This window comes from Aureobasidium namibiae (assembly GCF_000721765.1).
Source record: "Aureobasidium namibiae CBS 147.97 unplaced genomic scaffold scaffold_2, whole genome shotgun sequence".
Taxonomy (NCBI): Eukaryota; Fungi; Ascomycota; class Dothideomycetes; order Dothideales; family Saccotheciaceae; genus Aureobasidium; species Aureobasidium namibiae.
Window position 1 is genome coordinate 1868928 of NW_013581207.1, and position 19394 is coordinate 1888321.

Genomic DNA, 19394 nt, shown 5'->3' on the forward strand with positions numbered 1-19394 from the left:
GTTTATTGGGTTCATCGCACTCTATTTTGGTATTGGATTATTTCACACGACTACAGCCAGTGTATCAAAAGCCTTCGTTTATAGCAATTTCTACGTTTTTGTGCTTGTCCACGGTCTAATGATTACTGTGCTTCACAGATAATAACAGTAGGAGAAAATGCAGCACACGGTAGTCCATAGTTTCTCGTGAAGCATCGATGGCAGACAACGGACATGATCGAGTTGATCTCGTGATTCTTGTATTACACTAGCTACATCTGGCTAGACTGCCGTTGAAAGCAGACCTCTCGAGAGTAGCAGCTACCTCGTGTACGATCATCCGTAGCTCTGGATGTCCAACTGCATTCGGAAGTTCATTCAATTGGTAGATCCTTCTTAGTTGGAGAGCTTACGGTGTTGAACTCGGACCTTGCCGAGGCATCGGATACGTGAAGAGACTAATATATACAGATATCTATACATCGTACATGCTAACTCCATCAACTAGGATATCACGATCAAGATGTGATTAGGTCCGATGATAATCCTCTGTCACACGAAGAGCAATTGACAATGTAAAGGCAAGACTACGAGCCACATAGTGAGCTATCATGCAATGATTTCGAGCGGCTGGCTGGGCTGACATCAATCGTCAATTCTAGAAGATTTTATCGAATGACTTCTGGAAAGCACGAGTAGATCTGTGGGAGCGTCTGCGGTATCCAGAAAGTTGTCATGAGGTAAACTATGCTTACCTATCTAGTCTATGAAGCTCATAGACGGCCAACACGAAGAGACATGTCAAGAGCTTCGACTTGGATGAGAGTCGGCGAGACTGTGTGTGTGAGAAGTCATAAGAGCCAGCGGTAAGTCATAAGGTAGCGATACAGAGTGGAGCAAGGATTGACACATGGGGAGAAAGACGATGACTTGATCTGACCACCCATGACTGCTTGCGAGAGGCACTCGCGACTGTGTACTTGTGTACGAACACTACAAGGATCGAAGCCTCTGAGAGCATCTGCGCAGCTGATTCCAGAGAGCTGAGATGGAGGCGCAGCTGACAGGTCCCTCAGCTTAGTGTTCAGATCGGGTGCCAGTCATCACATGGCAGTTGTAGTCAAAATGCCAAGTCCACCAAAAGCCGTACGGACAGGTACTTCTGCTCACCATGGTGGTGACTGGCGTTAGCTAGCACTGGTTTGACTTCCTTGTCGAAAACGCCATCACCAACAGCATAGCTGAAAATGAGGGGAAGATGGGCAAACTTGAGCATTGGATATCCTTCAAATTGGACGACATAAATAGAGTGACTGTGTCGTATCACTGGGCGATTAATGATTTGTTGGAAGATACATCGGTCGCTCAAGCATCTTGTTCCAAGCAAAAGGCAAACCGGATCTCAATCTCTATAGTCAGTAAAGAGCATTTCTTGAGATCTGACACAGACTGAAGCAGGATCAGAGACCAACGACGAGACTCGCAACATCTGCCATAGACGCAGCACGATACAATGGCATCCCTAATGTACTTCAATGGTGAAGGCGCCGGCCAAGTCTTCAGTGACCAGTGTCATTACTCTCAAGCTGCCATTGTTGGCGATATCGTCAAATGCTCAGGACAGGGTGGTTGGACGAACGACGGTAGCCTGGACGGCAAAGATTGGAAGGGACAAATTGACAATGCCTTTGACAACGTCGATCGAGTGCTTCAGGCAGCGGGCCTAGTTGGTTGGGAGGACGTCTACCTTGTCCGATCCTACATGACGAATATCGGCGTGCAGTTCGAATATTTTGTCCAGAAGATGCAGAAACGTATTCCTGGACATCGCCCTACCTGGACTGCTCTGGGTGTTTCGGGGCTTGCGCTTCCTGACATGTCGATTGAGATCGAGGTTGAAGCATATCGGGGCAAGCAGTAGAAGATCAATGGGGACGGTCAGCTTGAAAAGGCTAGGACTGTTAATTGTTAGCATCAATCGACTTTTGAAAAGAATACTTGCTTATTCATGTGACGATCGGAGGGGATAATAGATCCTCCCCATGTGCTAAGTAAGGGTTTGTAACGCGCGCAACTGTACAAATGCACAGTAGTTTCGAGGCTCAGAAGAGACTCACTGGGGACTATGATCTGTGGGAGAGGTTTTGGAGTTACCTACATGCTTTGGCACATGGGGAGGATCGAAAGCAAGGTAAGATCTAATCACTTGTGCTGAAATTATCATCATATTGCTACTAAGACTTCCATACAGAGTAGGGTAGAGAGTGAAATGCCCCTCGAAGGACTGCGTTCTGTTTCTCGAACGGGTTGAGTATGTTAACAGTTATTACATTCAGCTGCGTGACATACCTTCCATCGCCAACGGGGGATCAGCGTCATTATACCAGAGCTTCAACATCCATCACTCGCCTCGCATCGCATCAATAAACCGACAAAATGGCAGACAACCACTTGCTTGACCTTGCAACACCTCCGGCATGTATCGCAGGTTAGTGTATTAAGATAGGGCCTACCCATGTGCTATATTCTGCCACTCTCACCCCGCTCTCCCGACAACACGAAAGCGCAGATTCCTGCACAAGGAGAGCCAGCAATGCAAAGAAGCAGCAAAACTGACCAGCCACAGATTTCTGTATTATACCTCTTGGGACCCCGACCGCCTCTGTCTCTGAAGAGGTCTCTCAAGTACAGCGTCTGCTCAAGAAAAGCGGCCTCGTGTACCATATGCACTCGGCCGGAACAACAGTGGGTGAGTTACGTCTGTCCCGCTATCAAGAAGAGATGTACGTCTAATATGACGCATCGCAGAGGGTCCTTGGGACGAAGTCATGCGAGTTATCGGTCAAGCGCACTCGCTGTTGCATGAGAATGGTGTTGTGAGAATCCAAAGCGATATCAGAGTTGGATCGAGAACAGACAAGAAGCAGACGGCCGAGGATAAGGTCGCTGCTGTCAAGGCCATCTTGGACAAGGATGAGCAGGCCTAAGACAAGACACGAAACAGCATTGGCAAATTCGATCATCACAGGGTCACGATGTTCAAGTGCTAACCCCCAATGCAATATTTCCGAGAACTAGATGAAATTCATCGAGACGCGGTACTCTCTGGGATCTCTAGGGATAGACGCCTAACCTAGAAACCACTGTGCCTTTCCATAGCGAGCATTTAATATGGCGCTGGCTGGTTGCAAGGCGCAGGAGAAGTTGAATAGGCGGACGGATGGACGGACGAGGATCCATCGTGGAACTTCCATCTGGGCCTTTATTTCGCAAGTCGTCGGGTGGAAGGAGCAATGGGAAGGAACACTGCGCGCACATCGAGACTTGGAAAGCCCCCCCTCCCATGACTACTTGATTTTCAGGAGCATCCTTTCTTGCATCATGAGAATTTCCAACGCTTTCCACAAACCGTACAAGTACAAAAGGTCGTCATAGGTTCATCGGCAGACCTGGTTTGGGCCTGAGTGTAACTGACCTTCTTCTGACCACACTTACCGCATGTCAGACTGGCACTGATACTGCTTTCTGCCTGGGCGACCATGGCCTTGTCCATGTTTTCCTTTTGCAGTCTTTCGTCCTCGGCACGCTGTTTGTCACTCTTCAACTCTTCGTGGGTCATGCGCACAAAGCGGTCGGGCTTGACAACACCAGACAGCACCTGACTGCGGAGCTTTGGGTTGCCCTTGTTTTTGAGATTTTGGTAGAGGGAGCGTATGCGCTGGCGGTACTCGGGACTGCCCTCGGGTTGGTAGGCGTTGTAAGCAGCAAGCTCGACGGAACGGGCAACGGTCAGAATATCTTGTGAAGCTGTAGAGCATGTCAGTTGGGTGATAGGACCAAGGCAGTCGGTGGACGGCGATAGATACCATCAGACGACATGAAGGCCAAGCCGTCGTACATCAACTTGATGCAGGCGTCCCTCGTCTGGTTTCCAGTGACTCCGCAGTCGATCTTGTCTGACACACTGTTGCGCTTCTCAGGATCACCATGAGGTTCCGACTTTGGCTTGGAGGCAGCGGCTGGGGCAGGTGAGGACTTTGCTGGCGCAGGAGAGTTGGTGCCACTCGAGGCGGCGGTGGCAGGGCTTCTCTTGACGTCCGTCTTCCACTTGTTGACCAGGGTGGCAGCAGTACGGGCTACTTGGGCATCGCCGTTCTGGCGCAGCTTGTTCACGTGGACACCGATCTTTGTCTGGCGCAACAGCTTTTCCGTGGCCGTCCATCCCTTGAGGCCGTCTAGAAGAGCGAGCAGAGTTGCCGGAGGGTCGCCGCCCGATGCCGCCTTGGCCAGCTGTTTACCGCGCTCTTCAATGTCTTTTGCTTCCATAGTGGCCATGCTGTGTGTATGTGAGTGATTGCGCAATCGCTCAGTGCGTCTCGTTGGTGGGCCAGTCGCTGTCGCAAGCCGCTCAGGCTTCGGATGCGCGTGTTTTTAGTGGAGTAGCGTGAGGTGAAGGTTGATGTCTGGAGAGATGCAAGGAAACGACAATATCAAAACTGGCATGGTCCTTGAGCTTCGACGCTGGCAGCTGCAAATCCGACGACCAGACCCGAGGCGCGCGGGGTTGCCTTCACCAAAACATTCCATATCCAACTCACTTTCTTGCACAAATTATCGTCATGCATGCTCCCTCGATTACTGCATCCGCCCATCTCCTGCCAGGTCGGACGCTGCTCAAGTGCCGTCATTCTGGTAATATCTGTGATGACAAATGACCCGCCCCACCTGCCCCCAGCTGCTCAATCATTGAACAACTCATCCCGTGCTCGTTCCTGTCTCACCTAGTCCACTGACCACTTCACTCAATCTCTTCGACCTGCAACTATGCTAGCTATCATTGGAGCCTCTGGCAAGCTTGGTGGAGCTACATTGAAAGCTCTCCTTGATCACAATCTGCTTCCCAAATCTCAGATCGTATGCTGCACCTCGTCTGAACCTGGAAGTAATACCTGGACTTCCCTGGAAAAGAAGGGTGTTCAAGTCCGCCATGCCTCGTTCGACGACAAAGCTTCGATTGAGAAAGCTCTTGCAGGCTGTGACAAATTCTTCCTCGTCTCCACCCCGAAGATCGAAATGGATTACAACGATGCCCCTCTGGGTCAAGGTCGCGAGAAGCATCACTTCACCGCCATTGATGCTGCCCAGGCCGCAGGTGTCAAGCACATCTACTACAGCTCTCTAGCTTTCCAAAGCCCTTCCAAGTCGCGTGTCATGCAGGCTCACATTCGCACCGAGGCATACCTTGCAGACCTGCAGAACATTGATTATACTCTCCTGCGTGAGGGTCTGTACAATGAGAGCTGGCCGCTGTATGCAAGCTACTACCATCTCAACGACGACCAAAGATCCGAGGTGCCTATTGGTGGCGATTCTCCCATCAGTTGGACCGCCATCTCTGATCTTGGCCTCGCTAGCGCTCTAGTCATTGTTGCACCATCATCCGAATATGCTGCCAAAACCTTCTACCTTTCGGCTACTCAAGGTGCAAGAACCATCAAAGAGGTACTCGAGAAAGTTTCAGCTGTGAAGTCAAAAAAGGTCACAACAAAGATTGTCTCACGAGAGGAGCTCGAGAGTTATTACGTTCGAGACATCAAGCTCTCGGAGCCTGCTGCTCAGTGGTGGGCTGCAAGCTATGATGCTTTAAGAGACCAAGAATGTCTGATCAATGACCCGACCCTGGAGAAGCTGTTGGCATCAAAGGGTCGGAAACCCATCCCTGTGGAGGAGACGATAGAGGAAATGCTTCGCGCTTGATCTGGAGTACATCAAGTGTCAACTCAATAAGTCAGATCGGCGTCTTCGTCCTTCTCCACAACCCAGTCGTAGACCAATCTAATGTTGTGTTCCTCCTTGCCCTTTCTGACGACGATACGTCTCGTGTGTCGCTTCTGCCCATCCACTACCTCGAAGCCCCATACTTGTTCTGCTGCCCAGTTGGGATTCTTGCCTACACTGTCCACAAAGACCTGAATAACCTGACCATCCCCATCGGCCAGAAACTTTTCGTCCCAGCCTTGCTTGAGATATTCGGTCTCTACTTCACCCAGCTTGACATAGCGCGAGCGACCATTAACCTTCCCAAAGATCCTGTCGTTTTTCTCACGGCACTGGTAGTCCACTATACGCTCCTCGAGGTTGCGGATGTTTCCAGTTGTGATCTGTTCATTGTCTACATGCACGAGGCCGTTCTCATCCACGAACTATCACGTCGTCAGATTATTTCTATGTTCGCAAGTTCTGAGATTTGGCTACCTGCTTGACAATGAGCGTGACGTTTGAGAACTTGACGGCTTGACGGACGAGCCAGCCTATGCCTTGCTAGATATATAACGATGAGCTGGTGCGTGATGAGGACTCGGAGAGGGATTTCTACCATCTGAAGGGCTGCATCGGTTGAATCTGACAGAGTCTTGTTCTGGTGAGTGTCAGTGAACGCTCTTCACAATGATCGGTTTGGATGTGGTAGGATGCAGTCACAGATATCACCTTACAAGGTTATACGTTCCCGAAAGGTTACGCAAATTCACAGTATCAGGAACTGCCATCTTAGGAGATAAAGGTTTATGTGTGCTGCCGCAGAAATTCTCTCAGACTTCTATGAGGTGTGTCGAGAAAGGTGTTTTGTGGTTGATGTTTAGCCGCTGGGAGGTGCAGCGCGGAGTGGTGCGAGCCGAACAACGTGGTGTGGCGTTGGTGCCGATCACAATGTAGTCTTTATAAATCTACGTATCTGAAACCTGCAGTAACAAGCCCCTTTAGCTCAGTTGGTAGAGCGCGGCACTAGTAATGCCGAGGTCACCGGTTCGACTCCGTTAGGGGGCATGTCTTTTTGCCTTTGTCGCATGCTTTTTGTAGTGGTATAGATCTTGTTTGTGGCTGTCAATATTTTTGGTAGAAGCGTGGCATAGCTGCACAAAAAGTGGCGCGAATCTTGTGCAAGAGTTTAACTGAGAAGCTCGGCCATTTCCATCCCGCAACTCCGCGACAGCATCATCCAGAACATCGACCGTGCAACCATCGCAACATCTCAGCGGCCATCCTCTTCTCTCGAATACAACTGGTCCAGCGACCTCGTACAACCATGAAGCTCCTCTCAACGCTATCAGCACTCCTAGGCACCTGCGCAGCAACGTCGCTTCATCTCAGCATCTCACCTTCATCCTCCCTTCTGGACCTCGGCGAGCTCCCCTCGTCAACTCACGCAACACTCTTCGGCCCCTCTGGCAAAAGGGCCACTGCACCTCTCCGCGTCGACAACTCATTCGTCTTTGACAACCTAGAAGAGGGGGAATGGCTTCTGGACATTCACTCTAGAGATCATGTCTTCCCTAGTTTGAGAGTCGACGTCGTGGATCCCGTCTCTATACTACCCATCAAGCAAGAAGGCGATGGCGAAGCAGCACATGTTGCTCCGACACCAGAGACAGTGACTGTATACCTCACACATCCCTCGAACAAATGGTCGCATCTGGGAGCCAAGATTGCTGCGTCCACTGCTCCTCTCGCGTCACAAGATCAAGTCAAGCTCTCCGTCTCGGCTCTGGGGAAGAAGGCCTTCTACGAACAGAGACAAGGGTTTGATCTATTGTCGTTCTTCAAGAATCCCATGATCTTGATGGGTGTCGTTTCTATGGGCTTCGTATTCGGCATGCCCTACCTGATGGAGAATAGTAAGTCTTGACCCTCTCTTCTCTTGCTCGTTGCAGAAAAATCGACTTGTACTAACCTCTTTACAACAGTGGACGAAGAAACAAAGGCCGAGTTTGCAGAAATTCAAAAGCAAGGGCCCTTGGGCATGGGCGGTGGCGCTTCAGGAGGACAGGCCCAGAACACGGCGCAGCAGATTCAGAATTTCGACCTTGCTGGCTGGATGGCTGGTAAAAAGTAAGCAAGCCATCATGCTCGTCTTGTTACCTTTAGGTGAGGTGGAGAACATGTACAACATTCGATCCGTCATCTCGACTTCTGTTACCTGTTCGTGAACACACACTGTTCCGATGATGCGAATCGTAAAGGTCATTATCCCGGTGCATGCGAGTTTCGATGCCAAAACTGACACAGATGTTGAAAATGGTGAAACGTGATTTATTTGATACACATCATGTCAGGACGTCAATTGTAATGATTATGCTTCTGCTTGTTCTCCTCGATACCTCATCTACTTCTCTTGCATCATGCATGATCATGAGTCAACCTCCATCGACTCTCCAGCGCCCTCTTGTTGTGCTGGCGCATCGGCAGCAGGAGCAGCAGCGTCACCGGCATCGTCGTTCCTGTTCTCGAATGTTGTGTCCAACCACTGAGCAATCTGCTGACCCTCGTACATGGTGAAGTTCTCGTCCAGTCCACTGACACCTAGCGAAGTGTTGTCGACAGTAAGCTCCTTGTCCTGGGGCAGAGACTCGTTCAGGGCGCGCAGAGCATGCTTGATCAGCTCCTCACGGCTGCTACCCTCGAATTGATCGAGGTTGCGTTCGAGGTAGGTTCTTGCCATCTGGGATCTGGCGCCGATGCCGCAAGCGACCATTTCTTGGGTAATGCCTGAAGGTTGGAACTCGAAGAGATGGGGACCCTTTGCGTCGACACCAGCAACCAGCAAGCCGACACCGTATGGGCGACGACCGTATTGCTGGGTGTTTGTCTGAGCGCGGTCGGCGACACGCGAGGTGATTTCTGAGAGCAGGATGGGGCGACCGTATGTCAAGCGCGACGAGAGGGATTGCTGTTTCATGAAGTTGCTGAGGACGCGGGCATCTGAGGCGAGACCGGCGAGGGCAAGACCGTAGTGTGAATCGACGGGAATGATCTTCTTTTGGTATGATGAGAGTTCTTCGGCGTTTCTCTGTAGATGGCAGTGTCAGTGCTGGGGACGGCGCAGCGGGCAGTGATGAACGGCGGACCTTGACTGCGGCGAGGACGGCGTGCGTCTTGCTGACAATGCCAACAACGACGGAACCCTGCTTGACGGCTTCTTGGGCATATTCGACCTGGAAGATGCGGCCTTGCGGCGAGCTGGACAGGAGCGAGTTTAGCGGAGGCTGATGGACGGCGGATCAGGTTGGCACATACAAGGTGACCGAGTCGTTGTCGTAGTTGTTGCGGAACATGGCTGAGGTGTGATGTGGAGAGTGCGGGTGTGGCAGAGAGTGGGCGGAGGGAAGGAGAGGGTTGGCGAGAGATGGCTATGCAGGAGACAAACAAGGCGAGTGAAGATGAAGAAGTGTATATGTTTGCAGCCGATGATGGAATGACATGGGCGAGGCGCCGCCTGTACTGTCTACAGTACTCTATAGCTAGAGGCCAAAGCTCCCCAGACTTTGCTTGGCGACATGAACCAGCGCCGCGCCGCCAAACCTCCGGCCCGCGACTGCCACGAGTGTGCGACGCGCCGACGACGACCGCCAGAGCAGCACCGCCCATCACCCATCGAGACACCAGACGACCGAATCTCCCACCTGCCCTCTTCGCTCCTGCAAGCCCAACATGGCAGGCCTCAAAACAATCATCGCTCTTTCCTTCGTATGCTCCCCTCCCCACCTTCCCCTCCTCCCCGACCACCACCTTGATGCACGCGAGCTAACCCTCCCCGATAGGTGCTCGCCATTGGTTTCTTGCTCGTCATCCTCTCGTCGGCCTTGTGGCACAATTATCTGCCTCTGCTGGTTGTTGCGACCTATGTTATCGCCCCTGTCCCCAACTGGATATGCTCACGCGCCCAGTCCTCCGATGACTTCATGGATGGAGGCAGCAATGCGATCGTCGAGCTTGGTCGCTTCATAACAGGCTTCTTGGTCGTCATGGGTGTTGGTATGCCATCTCCCTGCAACAGACATACGCTTTCTTCAAGATGCTTATACAATTGCGCTAGCCCTGCCCATCGTCCTCGCCCACACGGGTCAGATCAGTGTCCCTGCCGCCGCCATGTCGATAGCAGGCGGTCTCCTCATCTACTCGACCATCATCAGCTTCTCGCTTTCCTTCCGCGAGGACGAAGAGTTCTGATCTATCAATCTAGTCATTTAAATCCACGACCACTCTGCTCATCCCTGAGCCATGTACTCTTCTCGACATCCTATCGTCTTATATTAAATGTCTCTCGTATTGCTACAATATCATGAGCTCTGTCGTCTGAGAGCTGTTTGTGACAGCTATATAATTTCCTCCTAAGATACAAATGCGAGATCCGCCATCATGCAGCAAGCCTTGATTCCGGTCCAGACCCTTGCTCGTCCGGTCAGCACACCGCCTTCTCATTACTCCGTTGATACCTCACAAGCAAAACCGTCTTTGTCACGCCGGCAGACCATTTCTGTGTAGACCACTTCACTTCCTCTACCTGGTCACCCCGAGCTGCGTTTGCACCCTCTCGGGCACCTTCTGCGCCCACTTCTGTGCTTCGACACTTGCTTCGTTGCTCTCGGCTCTCTTGCCGCCAAAGTTCAGGGTATCGGCCAGCAGCTGATTAGCAACACCCTGCCACAGCGGTACATGCGTTCTATCGGCAAGCCTCTTTCCTGATCCTGCCGACAGTTCTGCCTTCTCCCCTATGATGCTTACAAAGAAGTTCGATGTCATCAGATTGATTGCCACACAAAGCAGCAGGGCGTTCCCTTGCTTCTTGGCAATGTTGGCCGACGACGATAGATAGTGCTTCATCTTGAGAATGGGTAGTGCGCTTGTCGACGATGCTCTGACAATGTACAATGCAGACTTGTAATTGACGTTCGGATGGTTCTCGCATAATGGTTCCACAAGGTTCATGAGATGGTCGATATGTTCTCGCGACTCCCGGCGGGGTCTCAGAATCAGTATCATGTTGAGTGTAGCCAGGATGCGAAGGTCTTGGTTGGCCGTTGGCTTTTGCGTGGGCTGTAACGTCAACGCCGGGCTCCTATAGCACTCCAAGGCGCCTTCAAGATCACCTGTCGCCTGCTTGACTGTGCCTGTTAGATAGAGCGCAGATACTTGCACAAAGTCTTGTTCGTCGATGTCCTCCATGTTCATGCCTTCGGTCAATCGTTCCAACACTTCTCTAGCGCCTTGCCAATCGGCGCGCTCACATTTGAGCGAAGCGAGCAAGTGCAAACACACTTTGTGATAGAACACGCGTCGATCCAAGTGGGCCGAGGAACATTGCAGCGATTGAACCTTGCGCTCGTTCTCGGGGTTGTAGTCATCTACACAGATATGGTTAGCATCTTTCGAGCAAGGACACGGGTCTCGCGCAACACTTGCTTGTTGTGAGTTTGTCGCCCTCGACTACGTATCTCTCAGACTTGTGATCAATCGCATTCTTACTAGAACTGGCCAGTCCGCTCAGGATGTAGCCGAGAGCAAACAGTTCACTTCTACGTAGCCATTGGAAGACAATGGCACGTTTTCCATCGTCTGTTCTCTGCATGATGCCACCCGTGTCGAGAGAAATATCAGCGGGCGCAGTCTCGGCCGTTGGTACAGCAAAACTTCCGTCTGGGGATTTCTTTCTCTTGCCACTGTCCAACGCTCTTTGCATGACATTCATCTTGTCAGGAAGCTGATCCGGCTTTCCATTGATGAGATCACTACATAGATCAAGACAGTCCAGCAAGGTCGCAATTTGTGAAATGTCAGTGACCTCGCGGTTCAACTGGTGAGTACGTGCTGCCGCCAACGATCTCTGGAAGTTATCCGCCGAGTCCGCTTGGCCACTTCGCAGATGAATCAATGCTTCCAGAGCTGAGCACGTAGTGAGTACGGGGTACTGTCTTTGCTTCTCTGCATGCTGAGAGGTCCGACGGAGCTGTTGCAAAGCTGCTGACAAGTCCGGACGCGACAATTGAAGCGAGAATGATACGTGCAAGAATCGGAAGACGTACATCCAGGAATAATGCGCGTATGTCTCGGTTAGCTCAATCATTTGATCCACCATTTTGAGAGCAGATCGAGGATGTGTGCGGAACAAGGATCGAGCTTGAACGTGCTTCATGCTGTACTTGAGATCAACAAGGCGATTCCGCTCACACAACGCAACACCCCTGGTAAGTAAATCTTGCAGCTCTCCGTCATTTTCCGTCTCTTCGAGCAGGAGATTCGCGTACCGTAGCTGCAACCGTGCCTCGATCTTCGGATCCGGAAATTTCCAGTTTTTCAGTACTGACTCCATGCAGCCAAGACCGGCAGACATGAGGCTGTAGTATTGATCGACATCGACTTCTTGAGGATTGCGGGCTAAATATGAAGACATTCCATGAGCTTTGCTGACATATTGATCAGCTAGACCTAAAAGCACGGGTTGCAAGTCTATAGCTGACTCTCGAGGCAGAGCAACAGGCGCTCGCGAAGGCACTGGATTCGGTGGGTTCTGCGTAGCTGGTCGTCTCGTTTCGATCACTACCTGTGGAGTACGCGTCTGCGTTGGTGGACGTTGCTGCGGTGCCGGTTGGGGTTGAGCATCGGGCGACTGCTCGGGCCGTGACTGTGGTTGAGGTGGAGACATGGCACGTTTGTAAGTTTGAGGAGTTGGTCTAGGTTGAGACTGACTGGGCGTCCTATTGTGTGACTGAGCCGGTGGTACAATGGGTTGAGGGTGCGACTGTGAGGATATCTTCGCATGGTTTTCTTGAGATTTCGGCGGTGACTGTTGTTGCGGTCTCGAAGGAGTGCTCGAGACGGGTCGCGGTTGGGAAAGAATTCCTGGTGTAGCGTAGTTGGAGTTTGAGTGATGGCGTGGTCGCTGCTGACTTGATGTTGTATGCTGGTTTTGGTTCCGTTGCGGTTGAGTCGATGCCGAAGGAGAGTAACTCGGAGCACCGTCCATCTGGTAGGCTTGTAGCGGTTGCGGATGCATGTACTGCTGAGGTTGACGCTGGTGGGGCTGCTGCTGTTGATTTACCAGGATTTGTGGCAGCGATTGAGAGTGCTGGGCATGACTCTGATATGAGATAGTCTGCGGCTGATATTGTGGTTGAGACATGGAGTACTGTGGTTGTTGCATAACCTGTCCCATGACAAACGTTCCCGGAGACGTCATGTAGCTCTGTGGTTGTGATGGCCCTGATTGTCTGTTCATCGAGTACTGTGGTGGCATGTTATACCCGTGCCCGGGTGTCGAAGACGTTGGCATGACATTCAAGGGATGCTGTTGATATCCAGTTCCTGCAGGCGGTGGTTGGTAGCCGTATATGGCGTTTTGCTGCTGCGGAGGCACCCCATAACCTCGCCGAGGATCAAATCCATTCGTGTTGTTATGCGTATTGTCCATGTCCGCCCTTCTCTACGATGGATCTCCAACCTCAGATTATCACATGAAGACCGTCAAGAAACCAATTACAAGAAACGCGCGATTCTGGAGAAGTACGCGTGGTGAGAAACACGGTCTTGGCAGCCGAGGCGACAACCTCCAAAGGACAGTTGACGAGAACCCGCAAGACATGTGTAGCACTTGACTCTGTTTCTCTTATATCAAAGGCATCAGAGAGACCTATGCACCTGGCTGTGAATTCACATGCTTCGCGAAGATTCCTCAATGCGGTCGCAGTAGCCGAGATTGTTCGGGAGTGCCGGGCCCGCCAGAGGTGCCCGGTGCGGTATGACGCCGATCCGTGAGCGTTCTATCGCAGTTTAAAAACTGCGTACAAATATATCAAACGTCCCCTAGACTCGGTGCTGCTTCTTGCTCGTGCCACCACACTCGTTATCCACTGCTACTAGGACCTGCTCTCCGGAACTCAGCCCATTGCCAACGGCCCCCTTCCGGATCAAGGTTCGAGTAATACATTTTTCCTGGAGACAGAAACAGAGACAGAAACATCATGGATCTTTCATGGCTGCTTGGTCACGCCCGTGTTTCCTTTCATCACTCAAAGAACACCATATCTCTGGCTTCGAAGTCTGGCAAGACAGCCTTGTCTGATATCTGCAAAGCATCGACTCCTCCATGCAAATTGAACCCCCTGCTCTTTAACGGCCATCTCCATACTGCCTGGACAGCCGTGAAGGCCGCTGGACCCCCTATCGTGTACAAGCGTCAGATATTCGAGTCTGATGACCCCCGATTTGCTGGCACCTTTGCCGTAGACTTTGTGGCCCATGAGCAGGCACTGTCAGAAGATTCTAGCCTCCCTCCTCGCACAACATACTTCACTGCGAATGAGTTCGCGAATATTGGCAGTGATGATGCGAAGCCCATGTTGATCACTCTGCATGGACTGAGTGGCGGATCGCATGAAATCTATCTCAGACACGTGCTGGAGCCGTTGGTAAATCAAAGTGAACAGGGTGACTGGGAGGCTATTGTTGTCAACAGCCGCGGTTGCGCTATGAGCAAGATCACCACCGGCATCTTGTATAATGCAAGAGCCACCTGGGATCTGCGACAGACGGTCAAGTGGTGCAGAAAGATGTACCCGCACCGTCCGCTTTATGCAATTGGGTACTCCTTGGGTGCCAACATTCTCACAAACGTACGTAGATTTGATCATTGTAACAGTATGAAGGTCCAATTTCTAATCGTTGTATCTGTTCTAGTATCTAGGTGAAGAGGGAGATGCGTGCGAACTGCAAGCCGCTGTAATCTGTTCCAACCCCTGGAAACTCGAAGTTGCCAGTCTTGCTTTACAGCGCACTTGGCTTGGACTCAATGTCTATTCAAAGACGATGGGAACCAGCATGAAGAAGCTTTTCGCACAGTGAGTCGTTGCAAAATCATGCGGAGCGGTGACGAAGCTAAAGACAGTGATACAGACATGCAGATCAAGTGGTGAGAAATGGTAATATTGACCCAGAGAGGGTTGCTAAGGTTACATATCTGCACGAGTTTGACAGGGAGATTCAATGCCCGACTTGGGGTTATCCAACGGAATACGCCTATTACCGGGACGCATCATCGGCAGATTCGGTTACTGCCATTCGAATTCCCACTTTCGCCATTCATGCTGAGGACGATCCGGTAAGTCATCACCCTGTGCTGACTTATACAACGATGGCTGACTGTCCTCAGATTGCTGTAGACGAGGCTGTTCCTTACGAGGAAATCAAGCAAAATCCGTATGTTGTCATGTGCTCGACCTCGACTGGTGGCCACTTGAGTTGGTTCGAGGTTGGTGGGACAAGATGGTTCTCCAAGCCGGTATGTTTCTGTGTCCATCGCTAGGGTTTGCTGGTGTACTGACACGATAGCATGACAGGCAGTCAACTTCCTCCAGAAAATGGCGCGCGAGTACGATAGCGGTAGGGAGGGCGGCCCGACTGGGGTTCTGTCAGAGATGACCAGGACAGCCACATCCAGCACGGGATTCAAGAGTCCGTTCGTGTTTGAGCCAATGCGTAGAAAGATGTATCTCCCCGAGCTGGGGACGGAGCAAGACAGATAGACGTGGGTATCGTGCGCGGAGATAGACAAAATGCAGCCAGAGGAGCAATCAAAATCAACCGAATGAAACTCTCTTCTTCTTGGGCTTCTCGGCGGCGGGCTCAACATCCATGTCGACATCCGAGGATTTTGTGCCCTTCTTGTTCTTCTTTTTGCGGAGCTCATCCTTGACACCCTCCTGTAGTGGTGTTAGCAGTGTAGGTTAGAGTTGTAGAGATGTATGAAATTACCAGCTTCTCCTTGCGACCAGCCTCTCTCTTCTCGGCCTCTGCCTTCCTCGCCTCGCGGATTTCCTCCATCTGGCGAGCACGGATCATCTTGCTCTCGATGTTTCCCTCCTTCTCGGCCTGGACCATGGCGAGGATGGTCATCAAAGACTCCTTGTCGTCGACGAAGGTCTTTCCCTTCTTGACGCCGTTGGGCTTCTGAATTCCAGCAGGGCGGATGGCATTGAGGGTGGGAATATTGAGCTCCTTTTCGGTGTAGACGCGCTTCTTCTTCTTTGCAGGGCCGTGGGAAGTCGACTTTGACTTTTGCTCGACAGTTTTTGGCTTGGGACCAGTGGGCTTCTTGGGTCTGGGGCGGTCACCCGACTTGGGCGCCGACTTGCCACCCTTGGACGCGCCGCCCTTTGCGGGAGCTCCTTTCGAGGACTTGGTAGGTGCCATTGTGTTTGTCGGGTGTCGAGTATGCGGAGGCAGCGAGTTGACAAGTCGAGAATTTCCAGCCAACTTTGGGCAGAATAAAGAGTTGCCAAGACGCTGGAGGGCGGGCACCGGGCGGTGAGCAGCGCCACGGGTCCAAGGTGGCCGACTCCCGGCTTCCGACCGCGTACTCGGTCGCTCGCGACTCGTCCGACGGCTATACCATACACACGTCGTCGCTCTCCACATCTACTACCTACCGCCATGTCTAGCGAACGTGTTTTCCGCCTGCCCTTCCGCAAGCCGCAATGGATGAACAGCGCCACCACCCGTACCGCCGGCGTCTACTTTGCCGGAGCCCTGGTACACCCCACCTGTGCCCTGCTGCCTGCTCGAGCCATAGCTGACGTGGTTGCTACAGTTTGCCATCGCCCTCTTCGTCTTCGTTGATGCCGCCGTCTACTCCAAGTCGGCACTCAACGGCTCCGACGTACATCTGACCTTTATCGACTGGATCCCCGTCATCTTCAGTGCCCTCGGCATGCTTATCGTCAACTCAATCGACAAGACCCGCCTCTCTGCTGATAACTTCAGCTACAGCGGTGATGGCGTCGCCTGGAAGGCCCGTGTTGTCTTGTTCATGGGCTTTGCTGCCATGGCTGGTGGTCTCGCTGGTGGTGTCACCGTCATGGTTCTGAAGTACATTGTCCCACAATACTCCTTCCCTACCCTTTGGTTTGGTGTCGCCAATGTCATCGCCAACGTTCTGGTCTCTCTCAGGTATCATACCCGTTGCTTTCGTTCAAGACCGTTGCTAATCACCTATTTAGCTCTGTCGTCCTTTGGGTCTCACAGAATATGGAGGATGACTACACCTACAACCTGCAGCTCTAGTAGGCCGTACACGTACATGTAGCTTGTCTAGTGTTTGGACATCGAATGACAGCATATTTCACTTGTCATTTTTGACGTAATGCCGCGTGAGTTGGTGTGAACCTTTGGTCTGCTTGGTTATTATATCTTAGCTGTACCGTCCCAACAGTGTTCTATTCCTTACTGTCTATGCCCTTGAGAGACATGTATCTGACGGGTTCATGTTCCTGTACTCCGATGCGGTGTCAATGGTGCTGTGCGGTCATCTCTTTATCTGCTTGCTCTCTCTTCCAAACTCGGCCCAAAAAATCGTTAAGTCCTGATCGTGCGAGCACAACCACAATTGAACAAACATAGTACTGTGAAGCAGACCCTACTGGTTCTTGTGTCTTTGGTCAACCTGACTGACTACTGCCATGACCCTAGATGATCTTGGTGAGCAGGAAGGTAACGATGGCCAGTGCCGAGCAGGGTGGTCCAGTCGACAAGCAGCGTGATGACGCAAAGGCGGTGAGGAGCTGCATGGATGCATCAATCAATCAATTCCGCGTTTGGTAATTCATCAACACTGCAACCAACACGACATTAATCCAACCTTCACCTTATCCATACCGCCTCGACTTACAGGTAGCACCGAAGAAGTCAAGGCAAGATTCACCGACCACGAGTATTCGACTTTGTCGCAGCGCTGCGCCCACTAAGCGCCTCATACGCGAGCCAAATCAGACGTTTATCCTTCGGATCCTTGTTCCACATTTTTACCCGCAGCATGCCTGCCAAATTCTACGTCGTCAAAGCCGGCCGTAAACCTGGCATCTACAACAGCTGGGATGAATGTTTGTCGCAAGTCAGGGGCTATAGAGGCGCCGCATGTTCGTATCTAGTCAACAGTGTGACCGCCCAAACACAACTAATTAGACCCAGTCAAGTCGTTCCCTCTACTCAATGATGCCAAAGCATGGCTGGATGGTAACGAAGCATCCAATTACTCGACATCGACGGCGTCTAGTAAACCTGCCAAATTTTACGGAGTGCACAAAGGCCACAAGCCAGGCGTCTACACCTCATGGGCAGACGCCCAGAACACAATAACGGATTTCAAGGGCGCGGTGTACAAGTCTTTTAAGACTCGCGAGGAGGCGCACGCTTTCTTCAAGGATGGCCATCCGCCCAAGAGAGCATCCGAGGAGCCTTCGCAACAAAGCCCTCCAGCAAAGAAACAGAAGAAAGATACAGATGAGTTGGAAGATCTGGTCGAATACAATGCCGGAGAGGGTCCCTTGCCTGCCGGGGCCGAAGACGGCTTCGATCCACGCATCGCACTGAACCCTCTGACCGGTAAGGTCGAGTACAAAGAGCCCACAACTAAGTGGCAGGCGGTCAACCTTCAAGACGGCAAGCCGGTCATCATATACACAGACGGCAGTTCGCTAGGCAATGGAGCTCACGGAGCTGTTGCTGGAGTTGGCGTGTACTTTGGTCCCAAGGACAAGCGGTATGGCAATCACTTCCATCCTTGCTGCTGCCTTGCGCTAACATGTTCTACAGCAATTTGTCCGAGCCTCTATCCGGTACTCGCCAAACGAACCAACGCGCCGAACTCACCGCCATACAACGTGCACTCGAAATCGCTCCCCGCAATCGTCCTGTCACCATCTACACTGACAGCAACTATTCGATCAAATGCGTGACCGAGTGGTTCGTCAAGTGGCGAGCCAATGGCTGGCTCAATGCGTCCAAGAAGCCGGTCGAGAACAAGGATTTGATAGAGAAGATCCTTACACTTATCGAGCAACGAAAAAACATGTCCCAGGAGATCAGCAGCATTAACAAGGTCGAGTTTGTGTGGGTCAAGGGGCATGCGACCAACGAGGGTAACATTGCGGCCGACGAGCTTGCTGTCGCTGGCGCGCGTGAGGCTAGGGAACTGATCGCCACTGCTGACTTTGAAGAGCCGTAGACCCCTCTTCGTGTATTGGGTTTGACTGCTTTGCAGTGTGGAGTTTGATCGGCATGGACGAGGGGAAGGAAGAAGCTCACGACATAATGACTTGGTTTCGTAGATGGCAATCCACAAAGGCAGTCTGTTTGGCAATGACCATACGAGGAAGGCTACATCAGACATTCTTTCCATTGCGACCAAACGTGCAACAGCGAAGTGCAGAGCTTACATGATATGGTCAAGAGCATCGAGAAGCCTGTCCTCGGTGTCCTCGAGTCCTCGACATACTCTAGAGCGGATGTTATGTTGTAGCTCCGAGAGGAAGTGGGGGCGCACAAGTCACAAAGTGGACTTGACACATGCTCTTCTGGTTGGTGCTCAGCTCTGGCAATGACGTTTCGGCCCCTTGTTTTGTTCACCGAAACGAGTCGCGGTTGCTAAACATCGAACCACGCCCATGTTGACCGGGAGTCTGAGAGGAAGCCTTAGTTCCGTTCCCGTGACTCGCCGGTCCCTCGATATGCTAGGATTTCTCGCACTCTGTCGGGCCATGGCCACCGCCCAAGGAGTCGTGCTTGCTAACAACTGACGCATCGACCTACGC

General features: G+C 51.9%; 12 protein-coding genes across 12 annotated transcripts; 7 read left to right on the top strand and 5 right to left on the bottom strand.

Annotated features, from left to right (window-relative positions):
• Positions 1 to 1492: 1492 nt before the first annotated feature.
• M436DRAFT_37755 (YjgF-like protein) lies at positions 1493 to 1900 on the top strand (the record flags this gene model as incomplete). The annotated part of the gene is made up of 1 exon (XM_013575242.1): positions 1493 to 1900. One exon carries the CDS (start codon positions 1493 to 1495, stop codon positions 1898 to 1900), a length of 408 nt encoding a protein of 135 aa, XP_013430696.1.
• A 515-nt stretch (positions 1901 to 2415) lies between these two features.
• Positions 2416 to 2966, top strand: M436DRAFT_78827 (cell wall biogenesis protein-like protein Ecm15; the record flags this gene model as incomplete). The annotated part of the gene is made up of 3 exons (XM_013575973.1): positions 2416 to 2467; positions 2606 to 2728; positions 2788 to 2966. 3 exons carry the CDS (start codon positions 2416 to 2418, stop codon positions 2964 to 2966), a joined length of 354 nt encoding a protein of 117 aa, XP_013431427.1.
• Positions 2967 to 3358: 392 nt separating this feature from the next.
• M436DRAFT_38471 (transcription elongation factor) lies at positions 3359 to 4314 on the bottom strand (the record flags this gene model as incomplete). The annotated part of the gene is made up of 2 exons (XM_013575367.1): positions 3359 to 3786; positions 3846 to 4314. The coding sequence occupies 2 exons, from the start codon at positions 4312 to 4314 to the stop codon at positions 3359 to 3361; spliced, it is 897 nt and encodes a 298-aa protein (XP_013430821.1).
• Positions 4315 to 4803: 489 nt separating this feature from the next.
• On the top strand, positions 4804 to 5736 carry M436DRAFT_38501 (NAD(P)-binding protein; the record flags this gene model as incomplete). Its single annotated transcript, XM_013575371.1, has 1 exon — positions 4804 to 5736. One exon carries the CDS (start codon positions 4804 to 4806, stop codon positions 5734 to 5736), a length of 933 nt encoding a protein of 310 aa, XP_013430825.1.
• A 23-nt stretch (positions 5737 to 5759) lies between these two features.
• M436DRAFT_78830 (uncharacterized protein) lies at positions 5760 to 6527 on the bottom strand (the record flags this gene model as incomplete). The annotated part of the gene is made up of 4 exons (XM_013575974.1): positions 5760 to 6182; positions 6235 to 6300; positions 6356 to 6397; positions 6474 to 6527. 4 exons carry the CDS (start codon positions 6525 to 6527, stop codon positions 5760 to 5762), a joined length of 585 nt encoding a protein of 194 aa, XP_013431428.1.
• Positions 6528 to 7063: 536 nt separating this feature from the next.
• Positions 7064 to 7870, top strand: M436DRAFT_38519 (uncharacterized protein; the record flags this gene model as incomplete). Its single annotated transcript, XM_013575374.1, has 2 exons — positions 7064 to 7652; positions 7722 to 7870. The coding sequence occupies 2 exons, from the start codon at positions 7064 to 7066 to the stop codon at positions 7868 to 7870; spliced, it is 738 nt and encodes a 245-aa protein (XP_013430828.1).
• Positions 7871 to 8164: 294 nt separating this feature from the next.
• M436DRAFT_70007 (N-terminal nucleophile aminohydrolase) lies at positions 8165 to 9089 on the bottom strand (the record flags this gene model as incomplete). Its single annotated transcript, XM_013575781.1, has 3 exons — positions 8165 to 8824; positions 8883 to 8994; positions 9052 to 9089. The coding sequence occupies 3 exons, from the start codon at positions 9087 to 9089 to the stop codon at positions 8165 to 8167; spliced, it is 810 nt and encodes a 269-aa protein (XP_013431235.1).
• Positions 9090 to 9465: 376 nt separating this feature from the next.
• M436DRAFT_70008 (vacuolar protein sorting 55) lies at positions 9466 to 9984 on the top strand (the record flags this gene model as incomplete). The annotated part of the gene is made up of 3 exons (XM_013575782.1): positions 9466 to 9501; positions 9576 to 9789; positions 9851 to 9984. 3 exons carry the CDS (start codon positions 9466 to 9468, stop codon positions 9982 to 9984), a joined length of 384 nt encoding a protein of 127 aa, XP_013431236.1.
• A 330-nt stretch (positions 9985 to 10314) lies between these two features.
• On the bottom strand, positions 10315 to 12457 carry M436DRAFT_37349 (uncharacterized protein; the record flags this gene model as incomplete). Its single annotated transcript, XM_013575161.1, has 2 exons — positions 10315 to 11159; positions 11212 to 12457. 2 exons carry the CDS (start codon positions 12455 to 12457, stop codon positions 10315 to 10317), a joined length of 2091 nt encoding a protein of 696 aa, XP_013430615.1.
• A 1315-nt stretch (positions 12458 to 13772) lies between these two features.
• Positions 13773 to 15332, top strand: M436DRAFT_70010 (hydrolase, alpha/beta fold family; the record flags this gene model as incomplete). The annotated part of the gene is made up of 5 exons (XM_013575783.1): positions 13773 to 14423; positions 14488 to 14648; positions 14704 to 14908; positions 14960 to 15088; positions 15147 to 15332. The coding sequence occupies 5 exons, from the start codon at positions 13773 to 13775 to the stop codon at positions 15330 to 15332; spliced, it is 1332 nt and encodes a 443-aa protein (XP_013431237.1).
• A 54-nt stretch (positions 15333 to 15386) lies between these two features.
• M436DRAFT_60892 (uncharacterized protein) lies at positions 15387 to 15999 on the bottom strand (the record flags this gene model as incomplete). Its single annotated transcript, XM_013575641.1, has 2 exons — positions 15387 to 15509; positions 15562 to 15999. The coding sequence occupies 2 exons, from the start codon at positions 15997 to 15999 to the stop codon at positions 15387 to 15389; spliced, it is 561 nt and encodes a 186-aa protein (XP_013431095.1).
• A 240-nt stretch (positions 16000 to 16239) lies between these two features.
• On the top strand, positions 16240 to 16869 carry M436DRAFT_70011 (UPF0220-domain-containing protein; the record flags this gene model as incomplete). Its single annotated transcript, XM_013575784.1, has 3 exons — positions 16240 to 16338; positions 16397 to 16755; positions 16806 to 16869. The coding sequence occupies 3 exons, from the start codon at positions 16240 to 16242 to the stop codon at positions 16867 to 16869; spliced, it is 522 nt and encodes a 173-aa protein (XP_013431238.1).
• Between the last annotated feature and the right edge of the window lie 2525 nt (positions 16870 to 19394).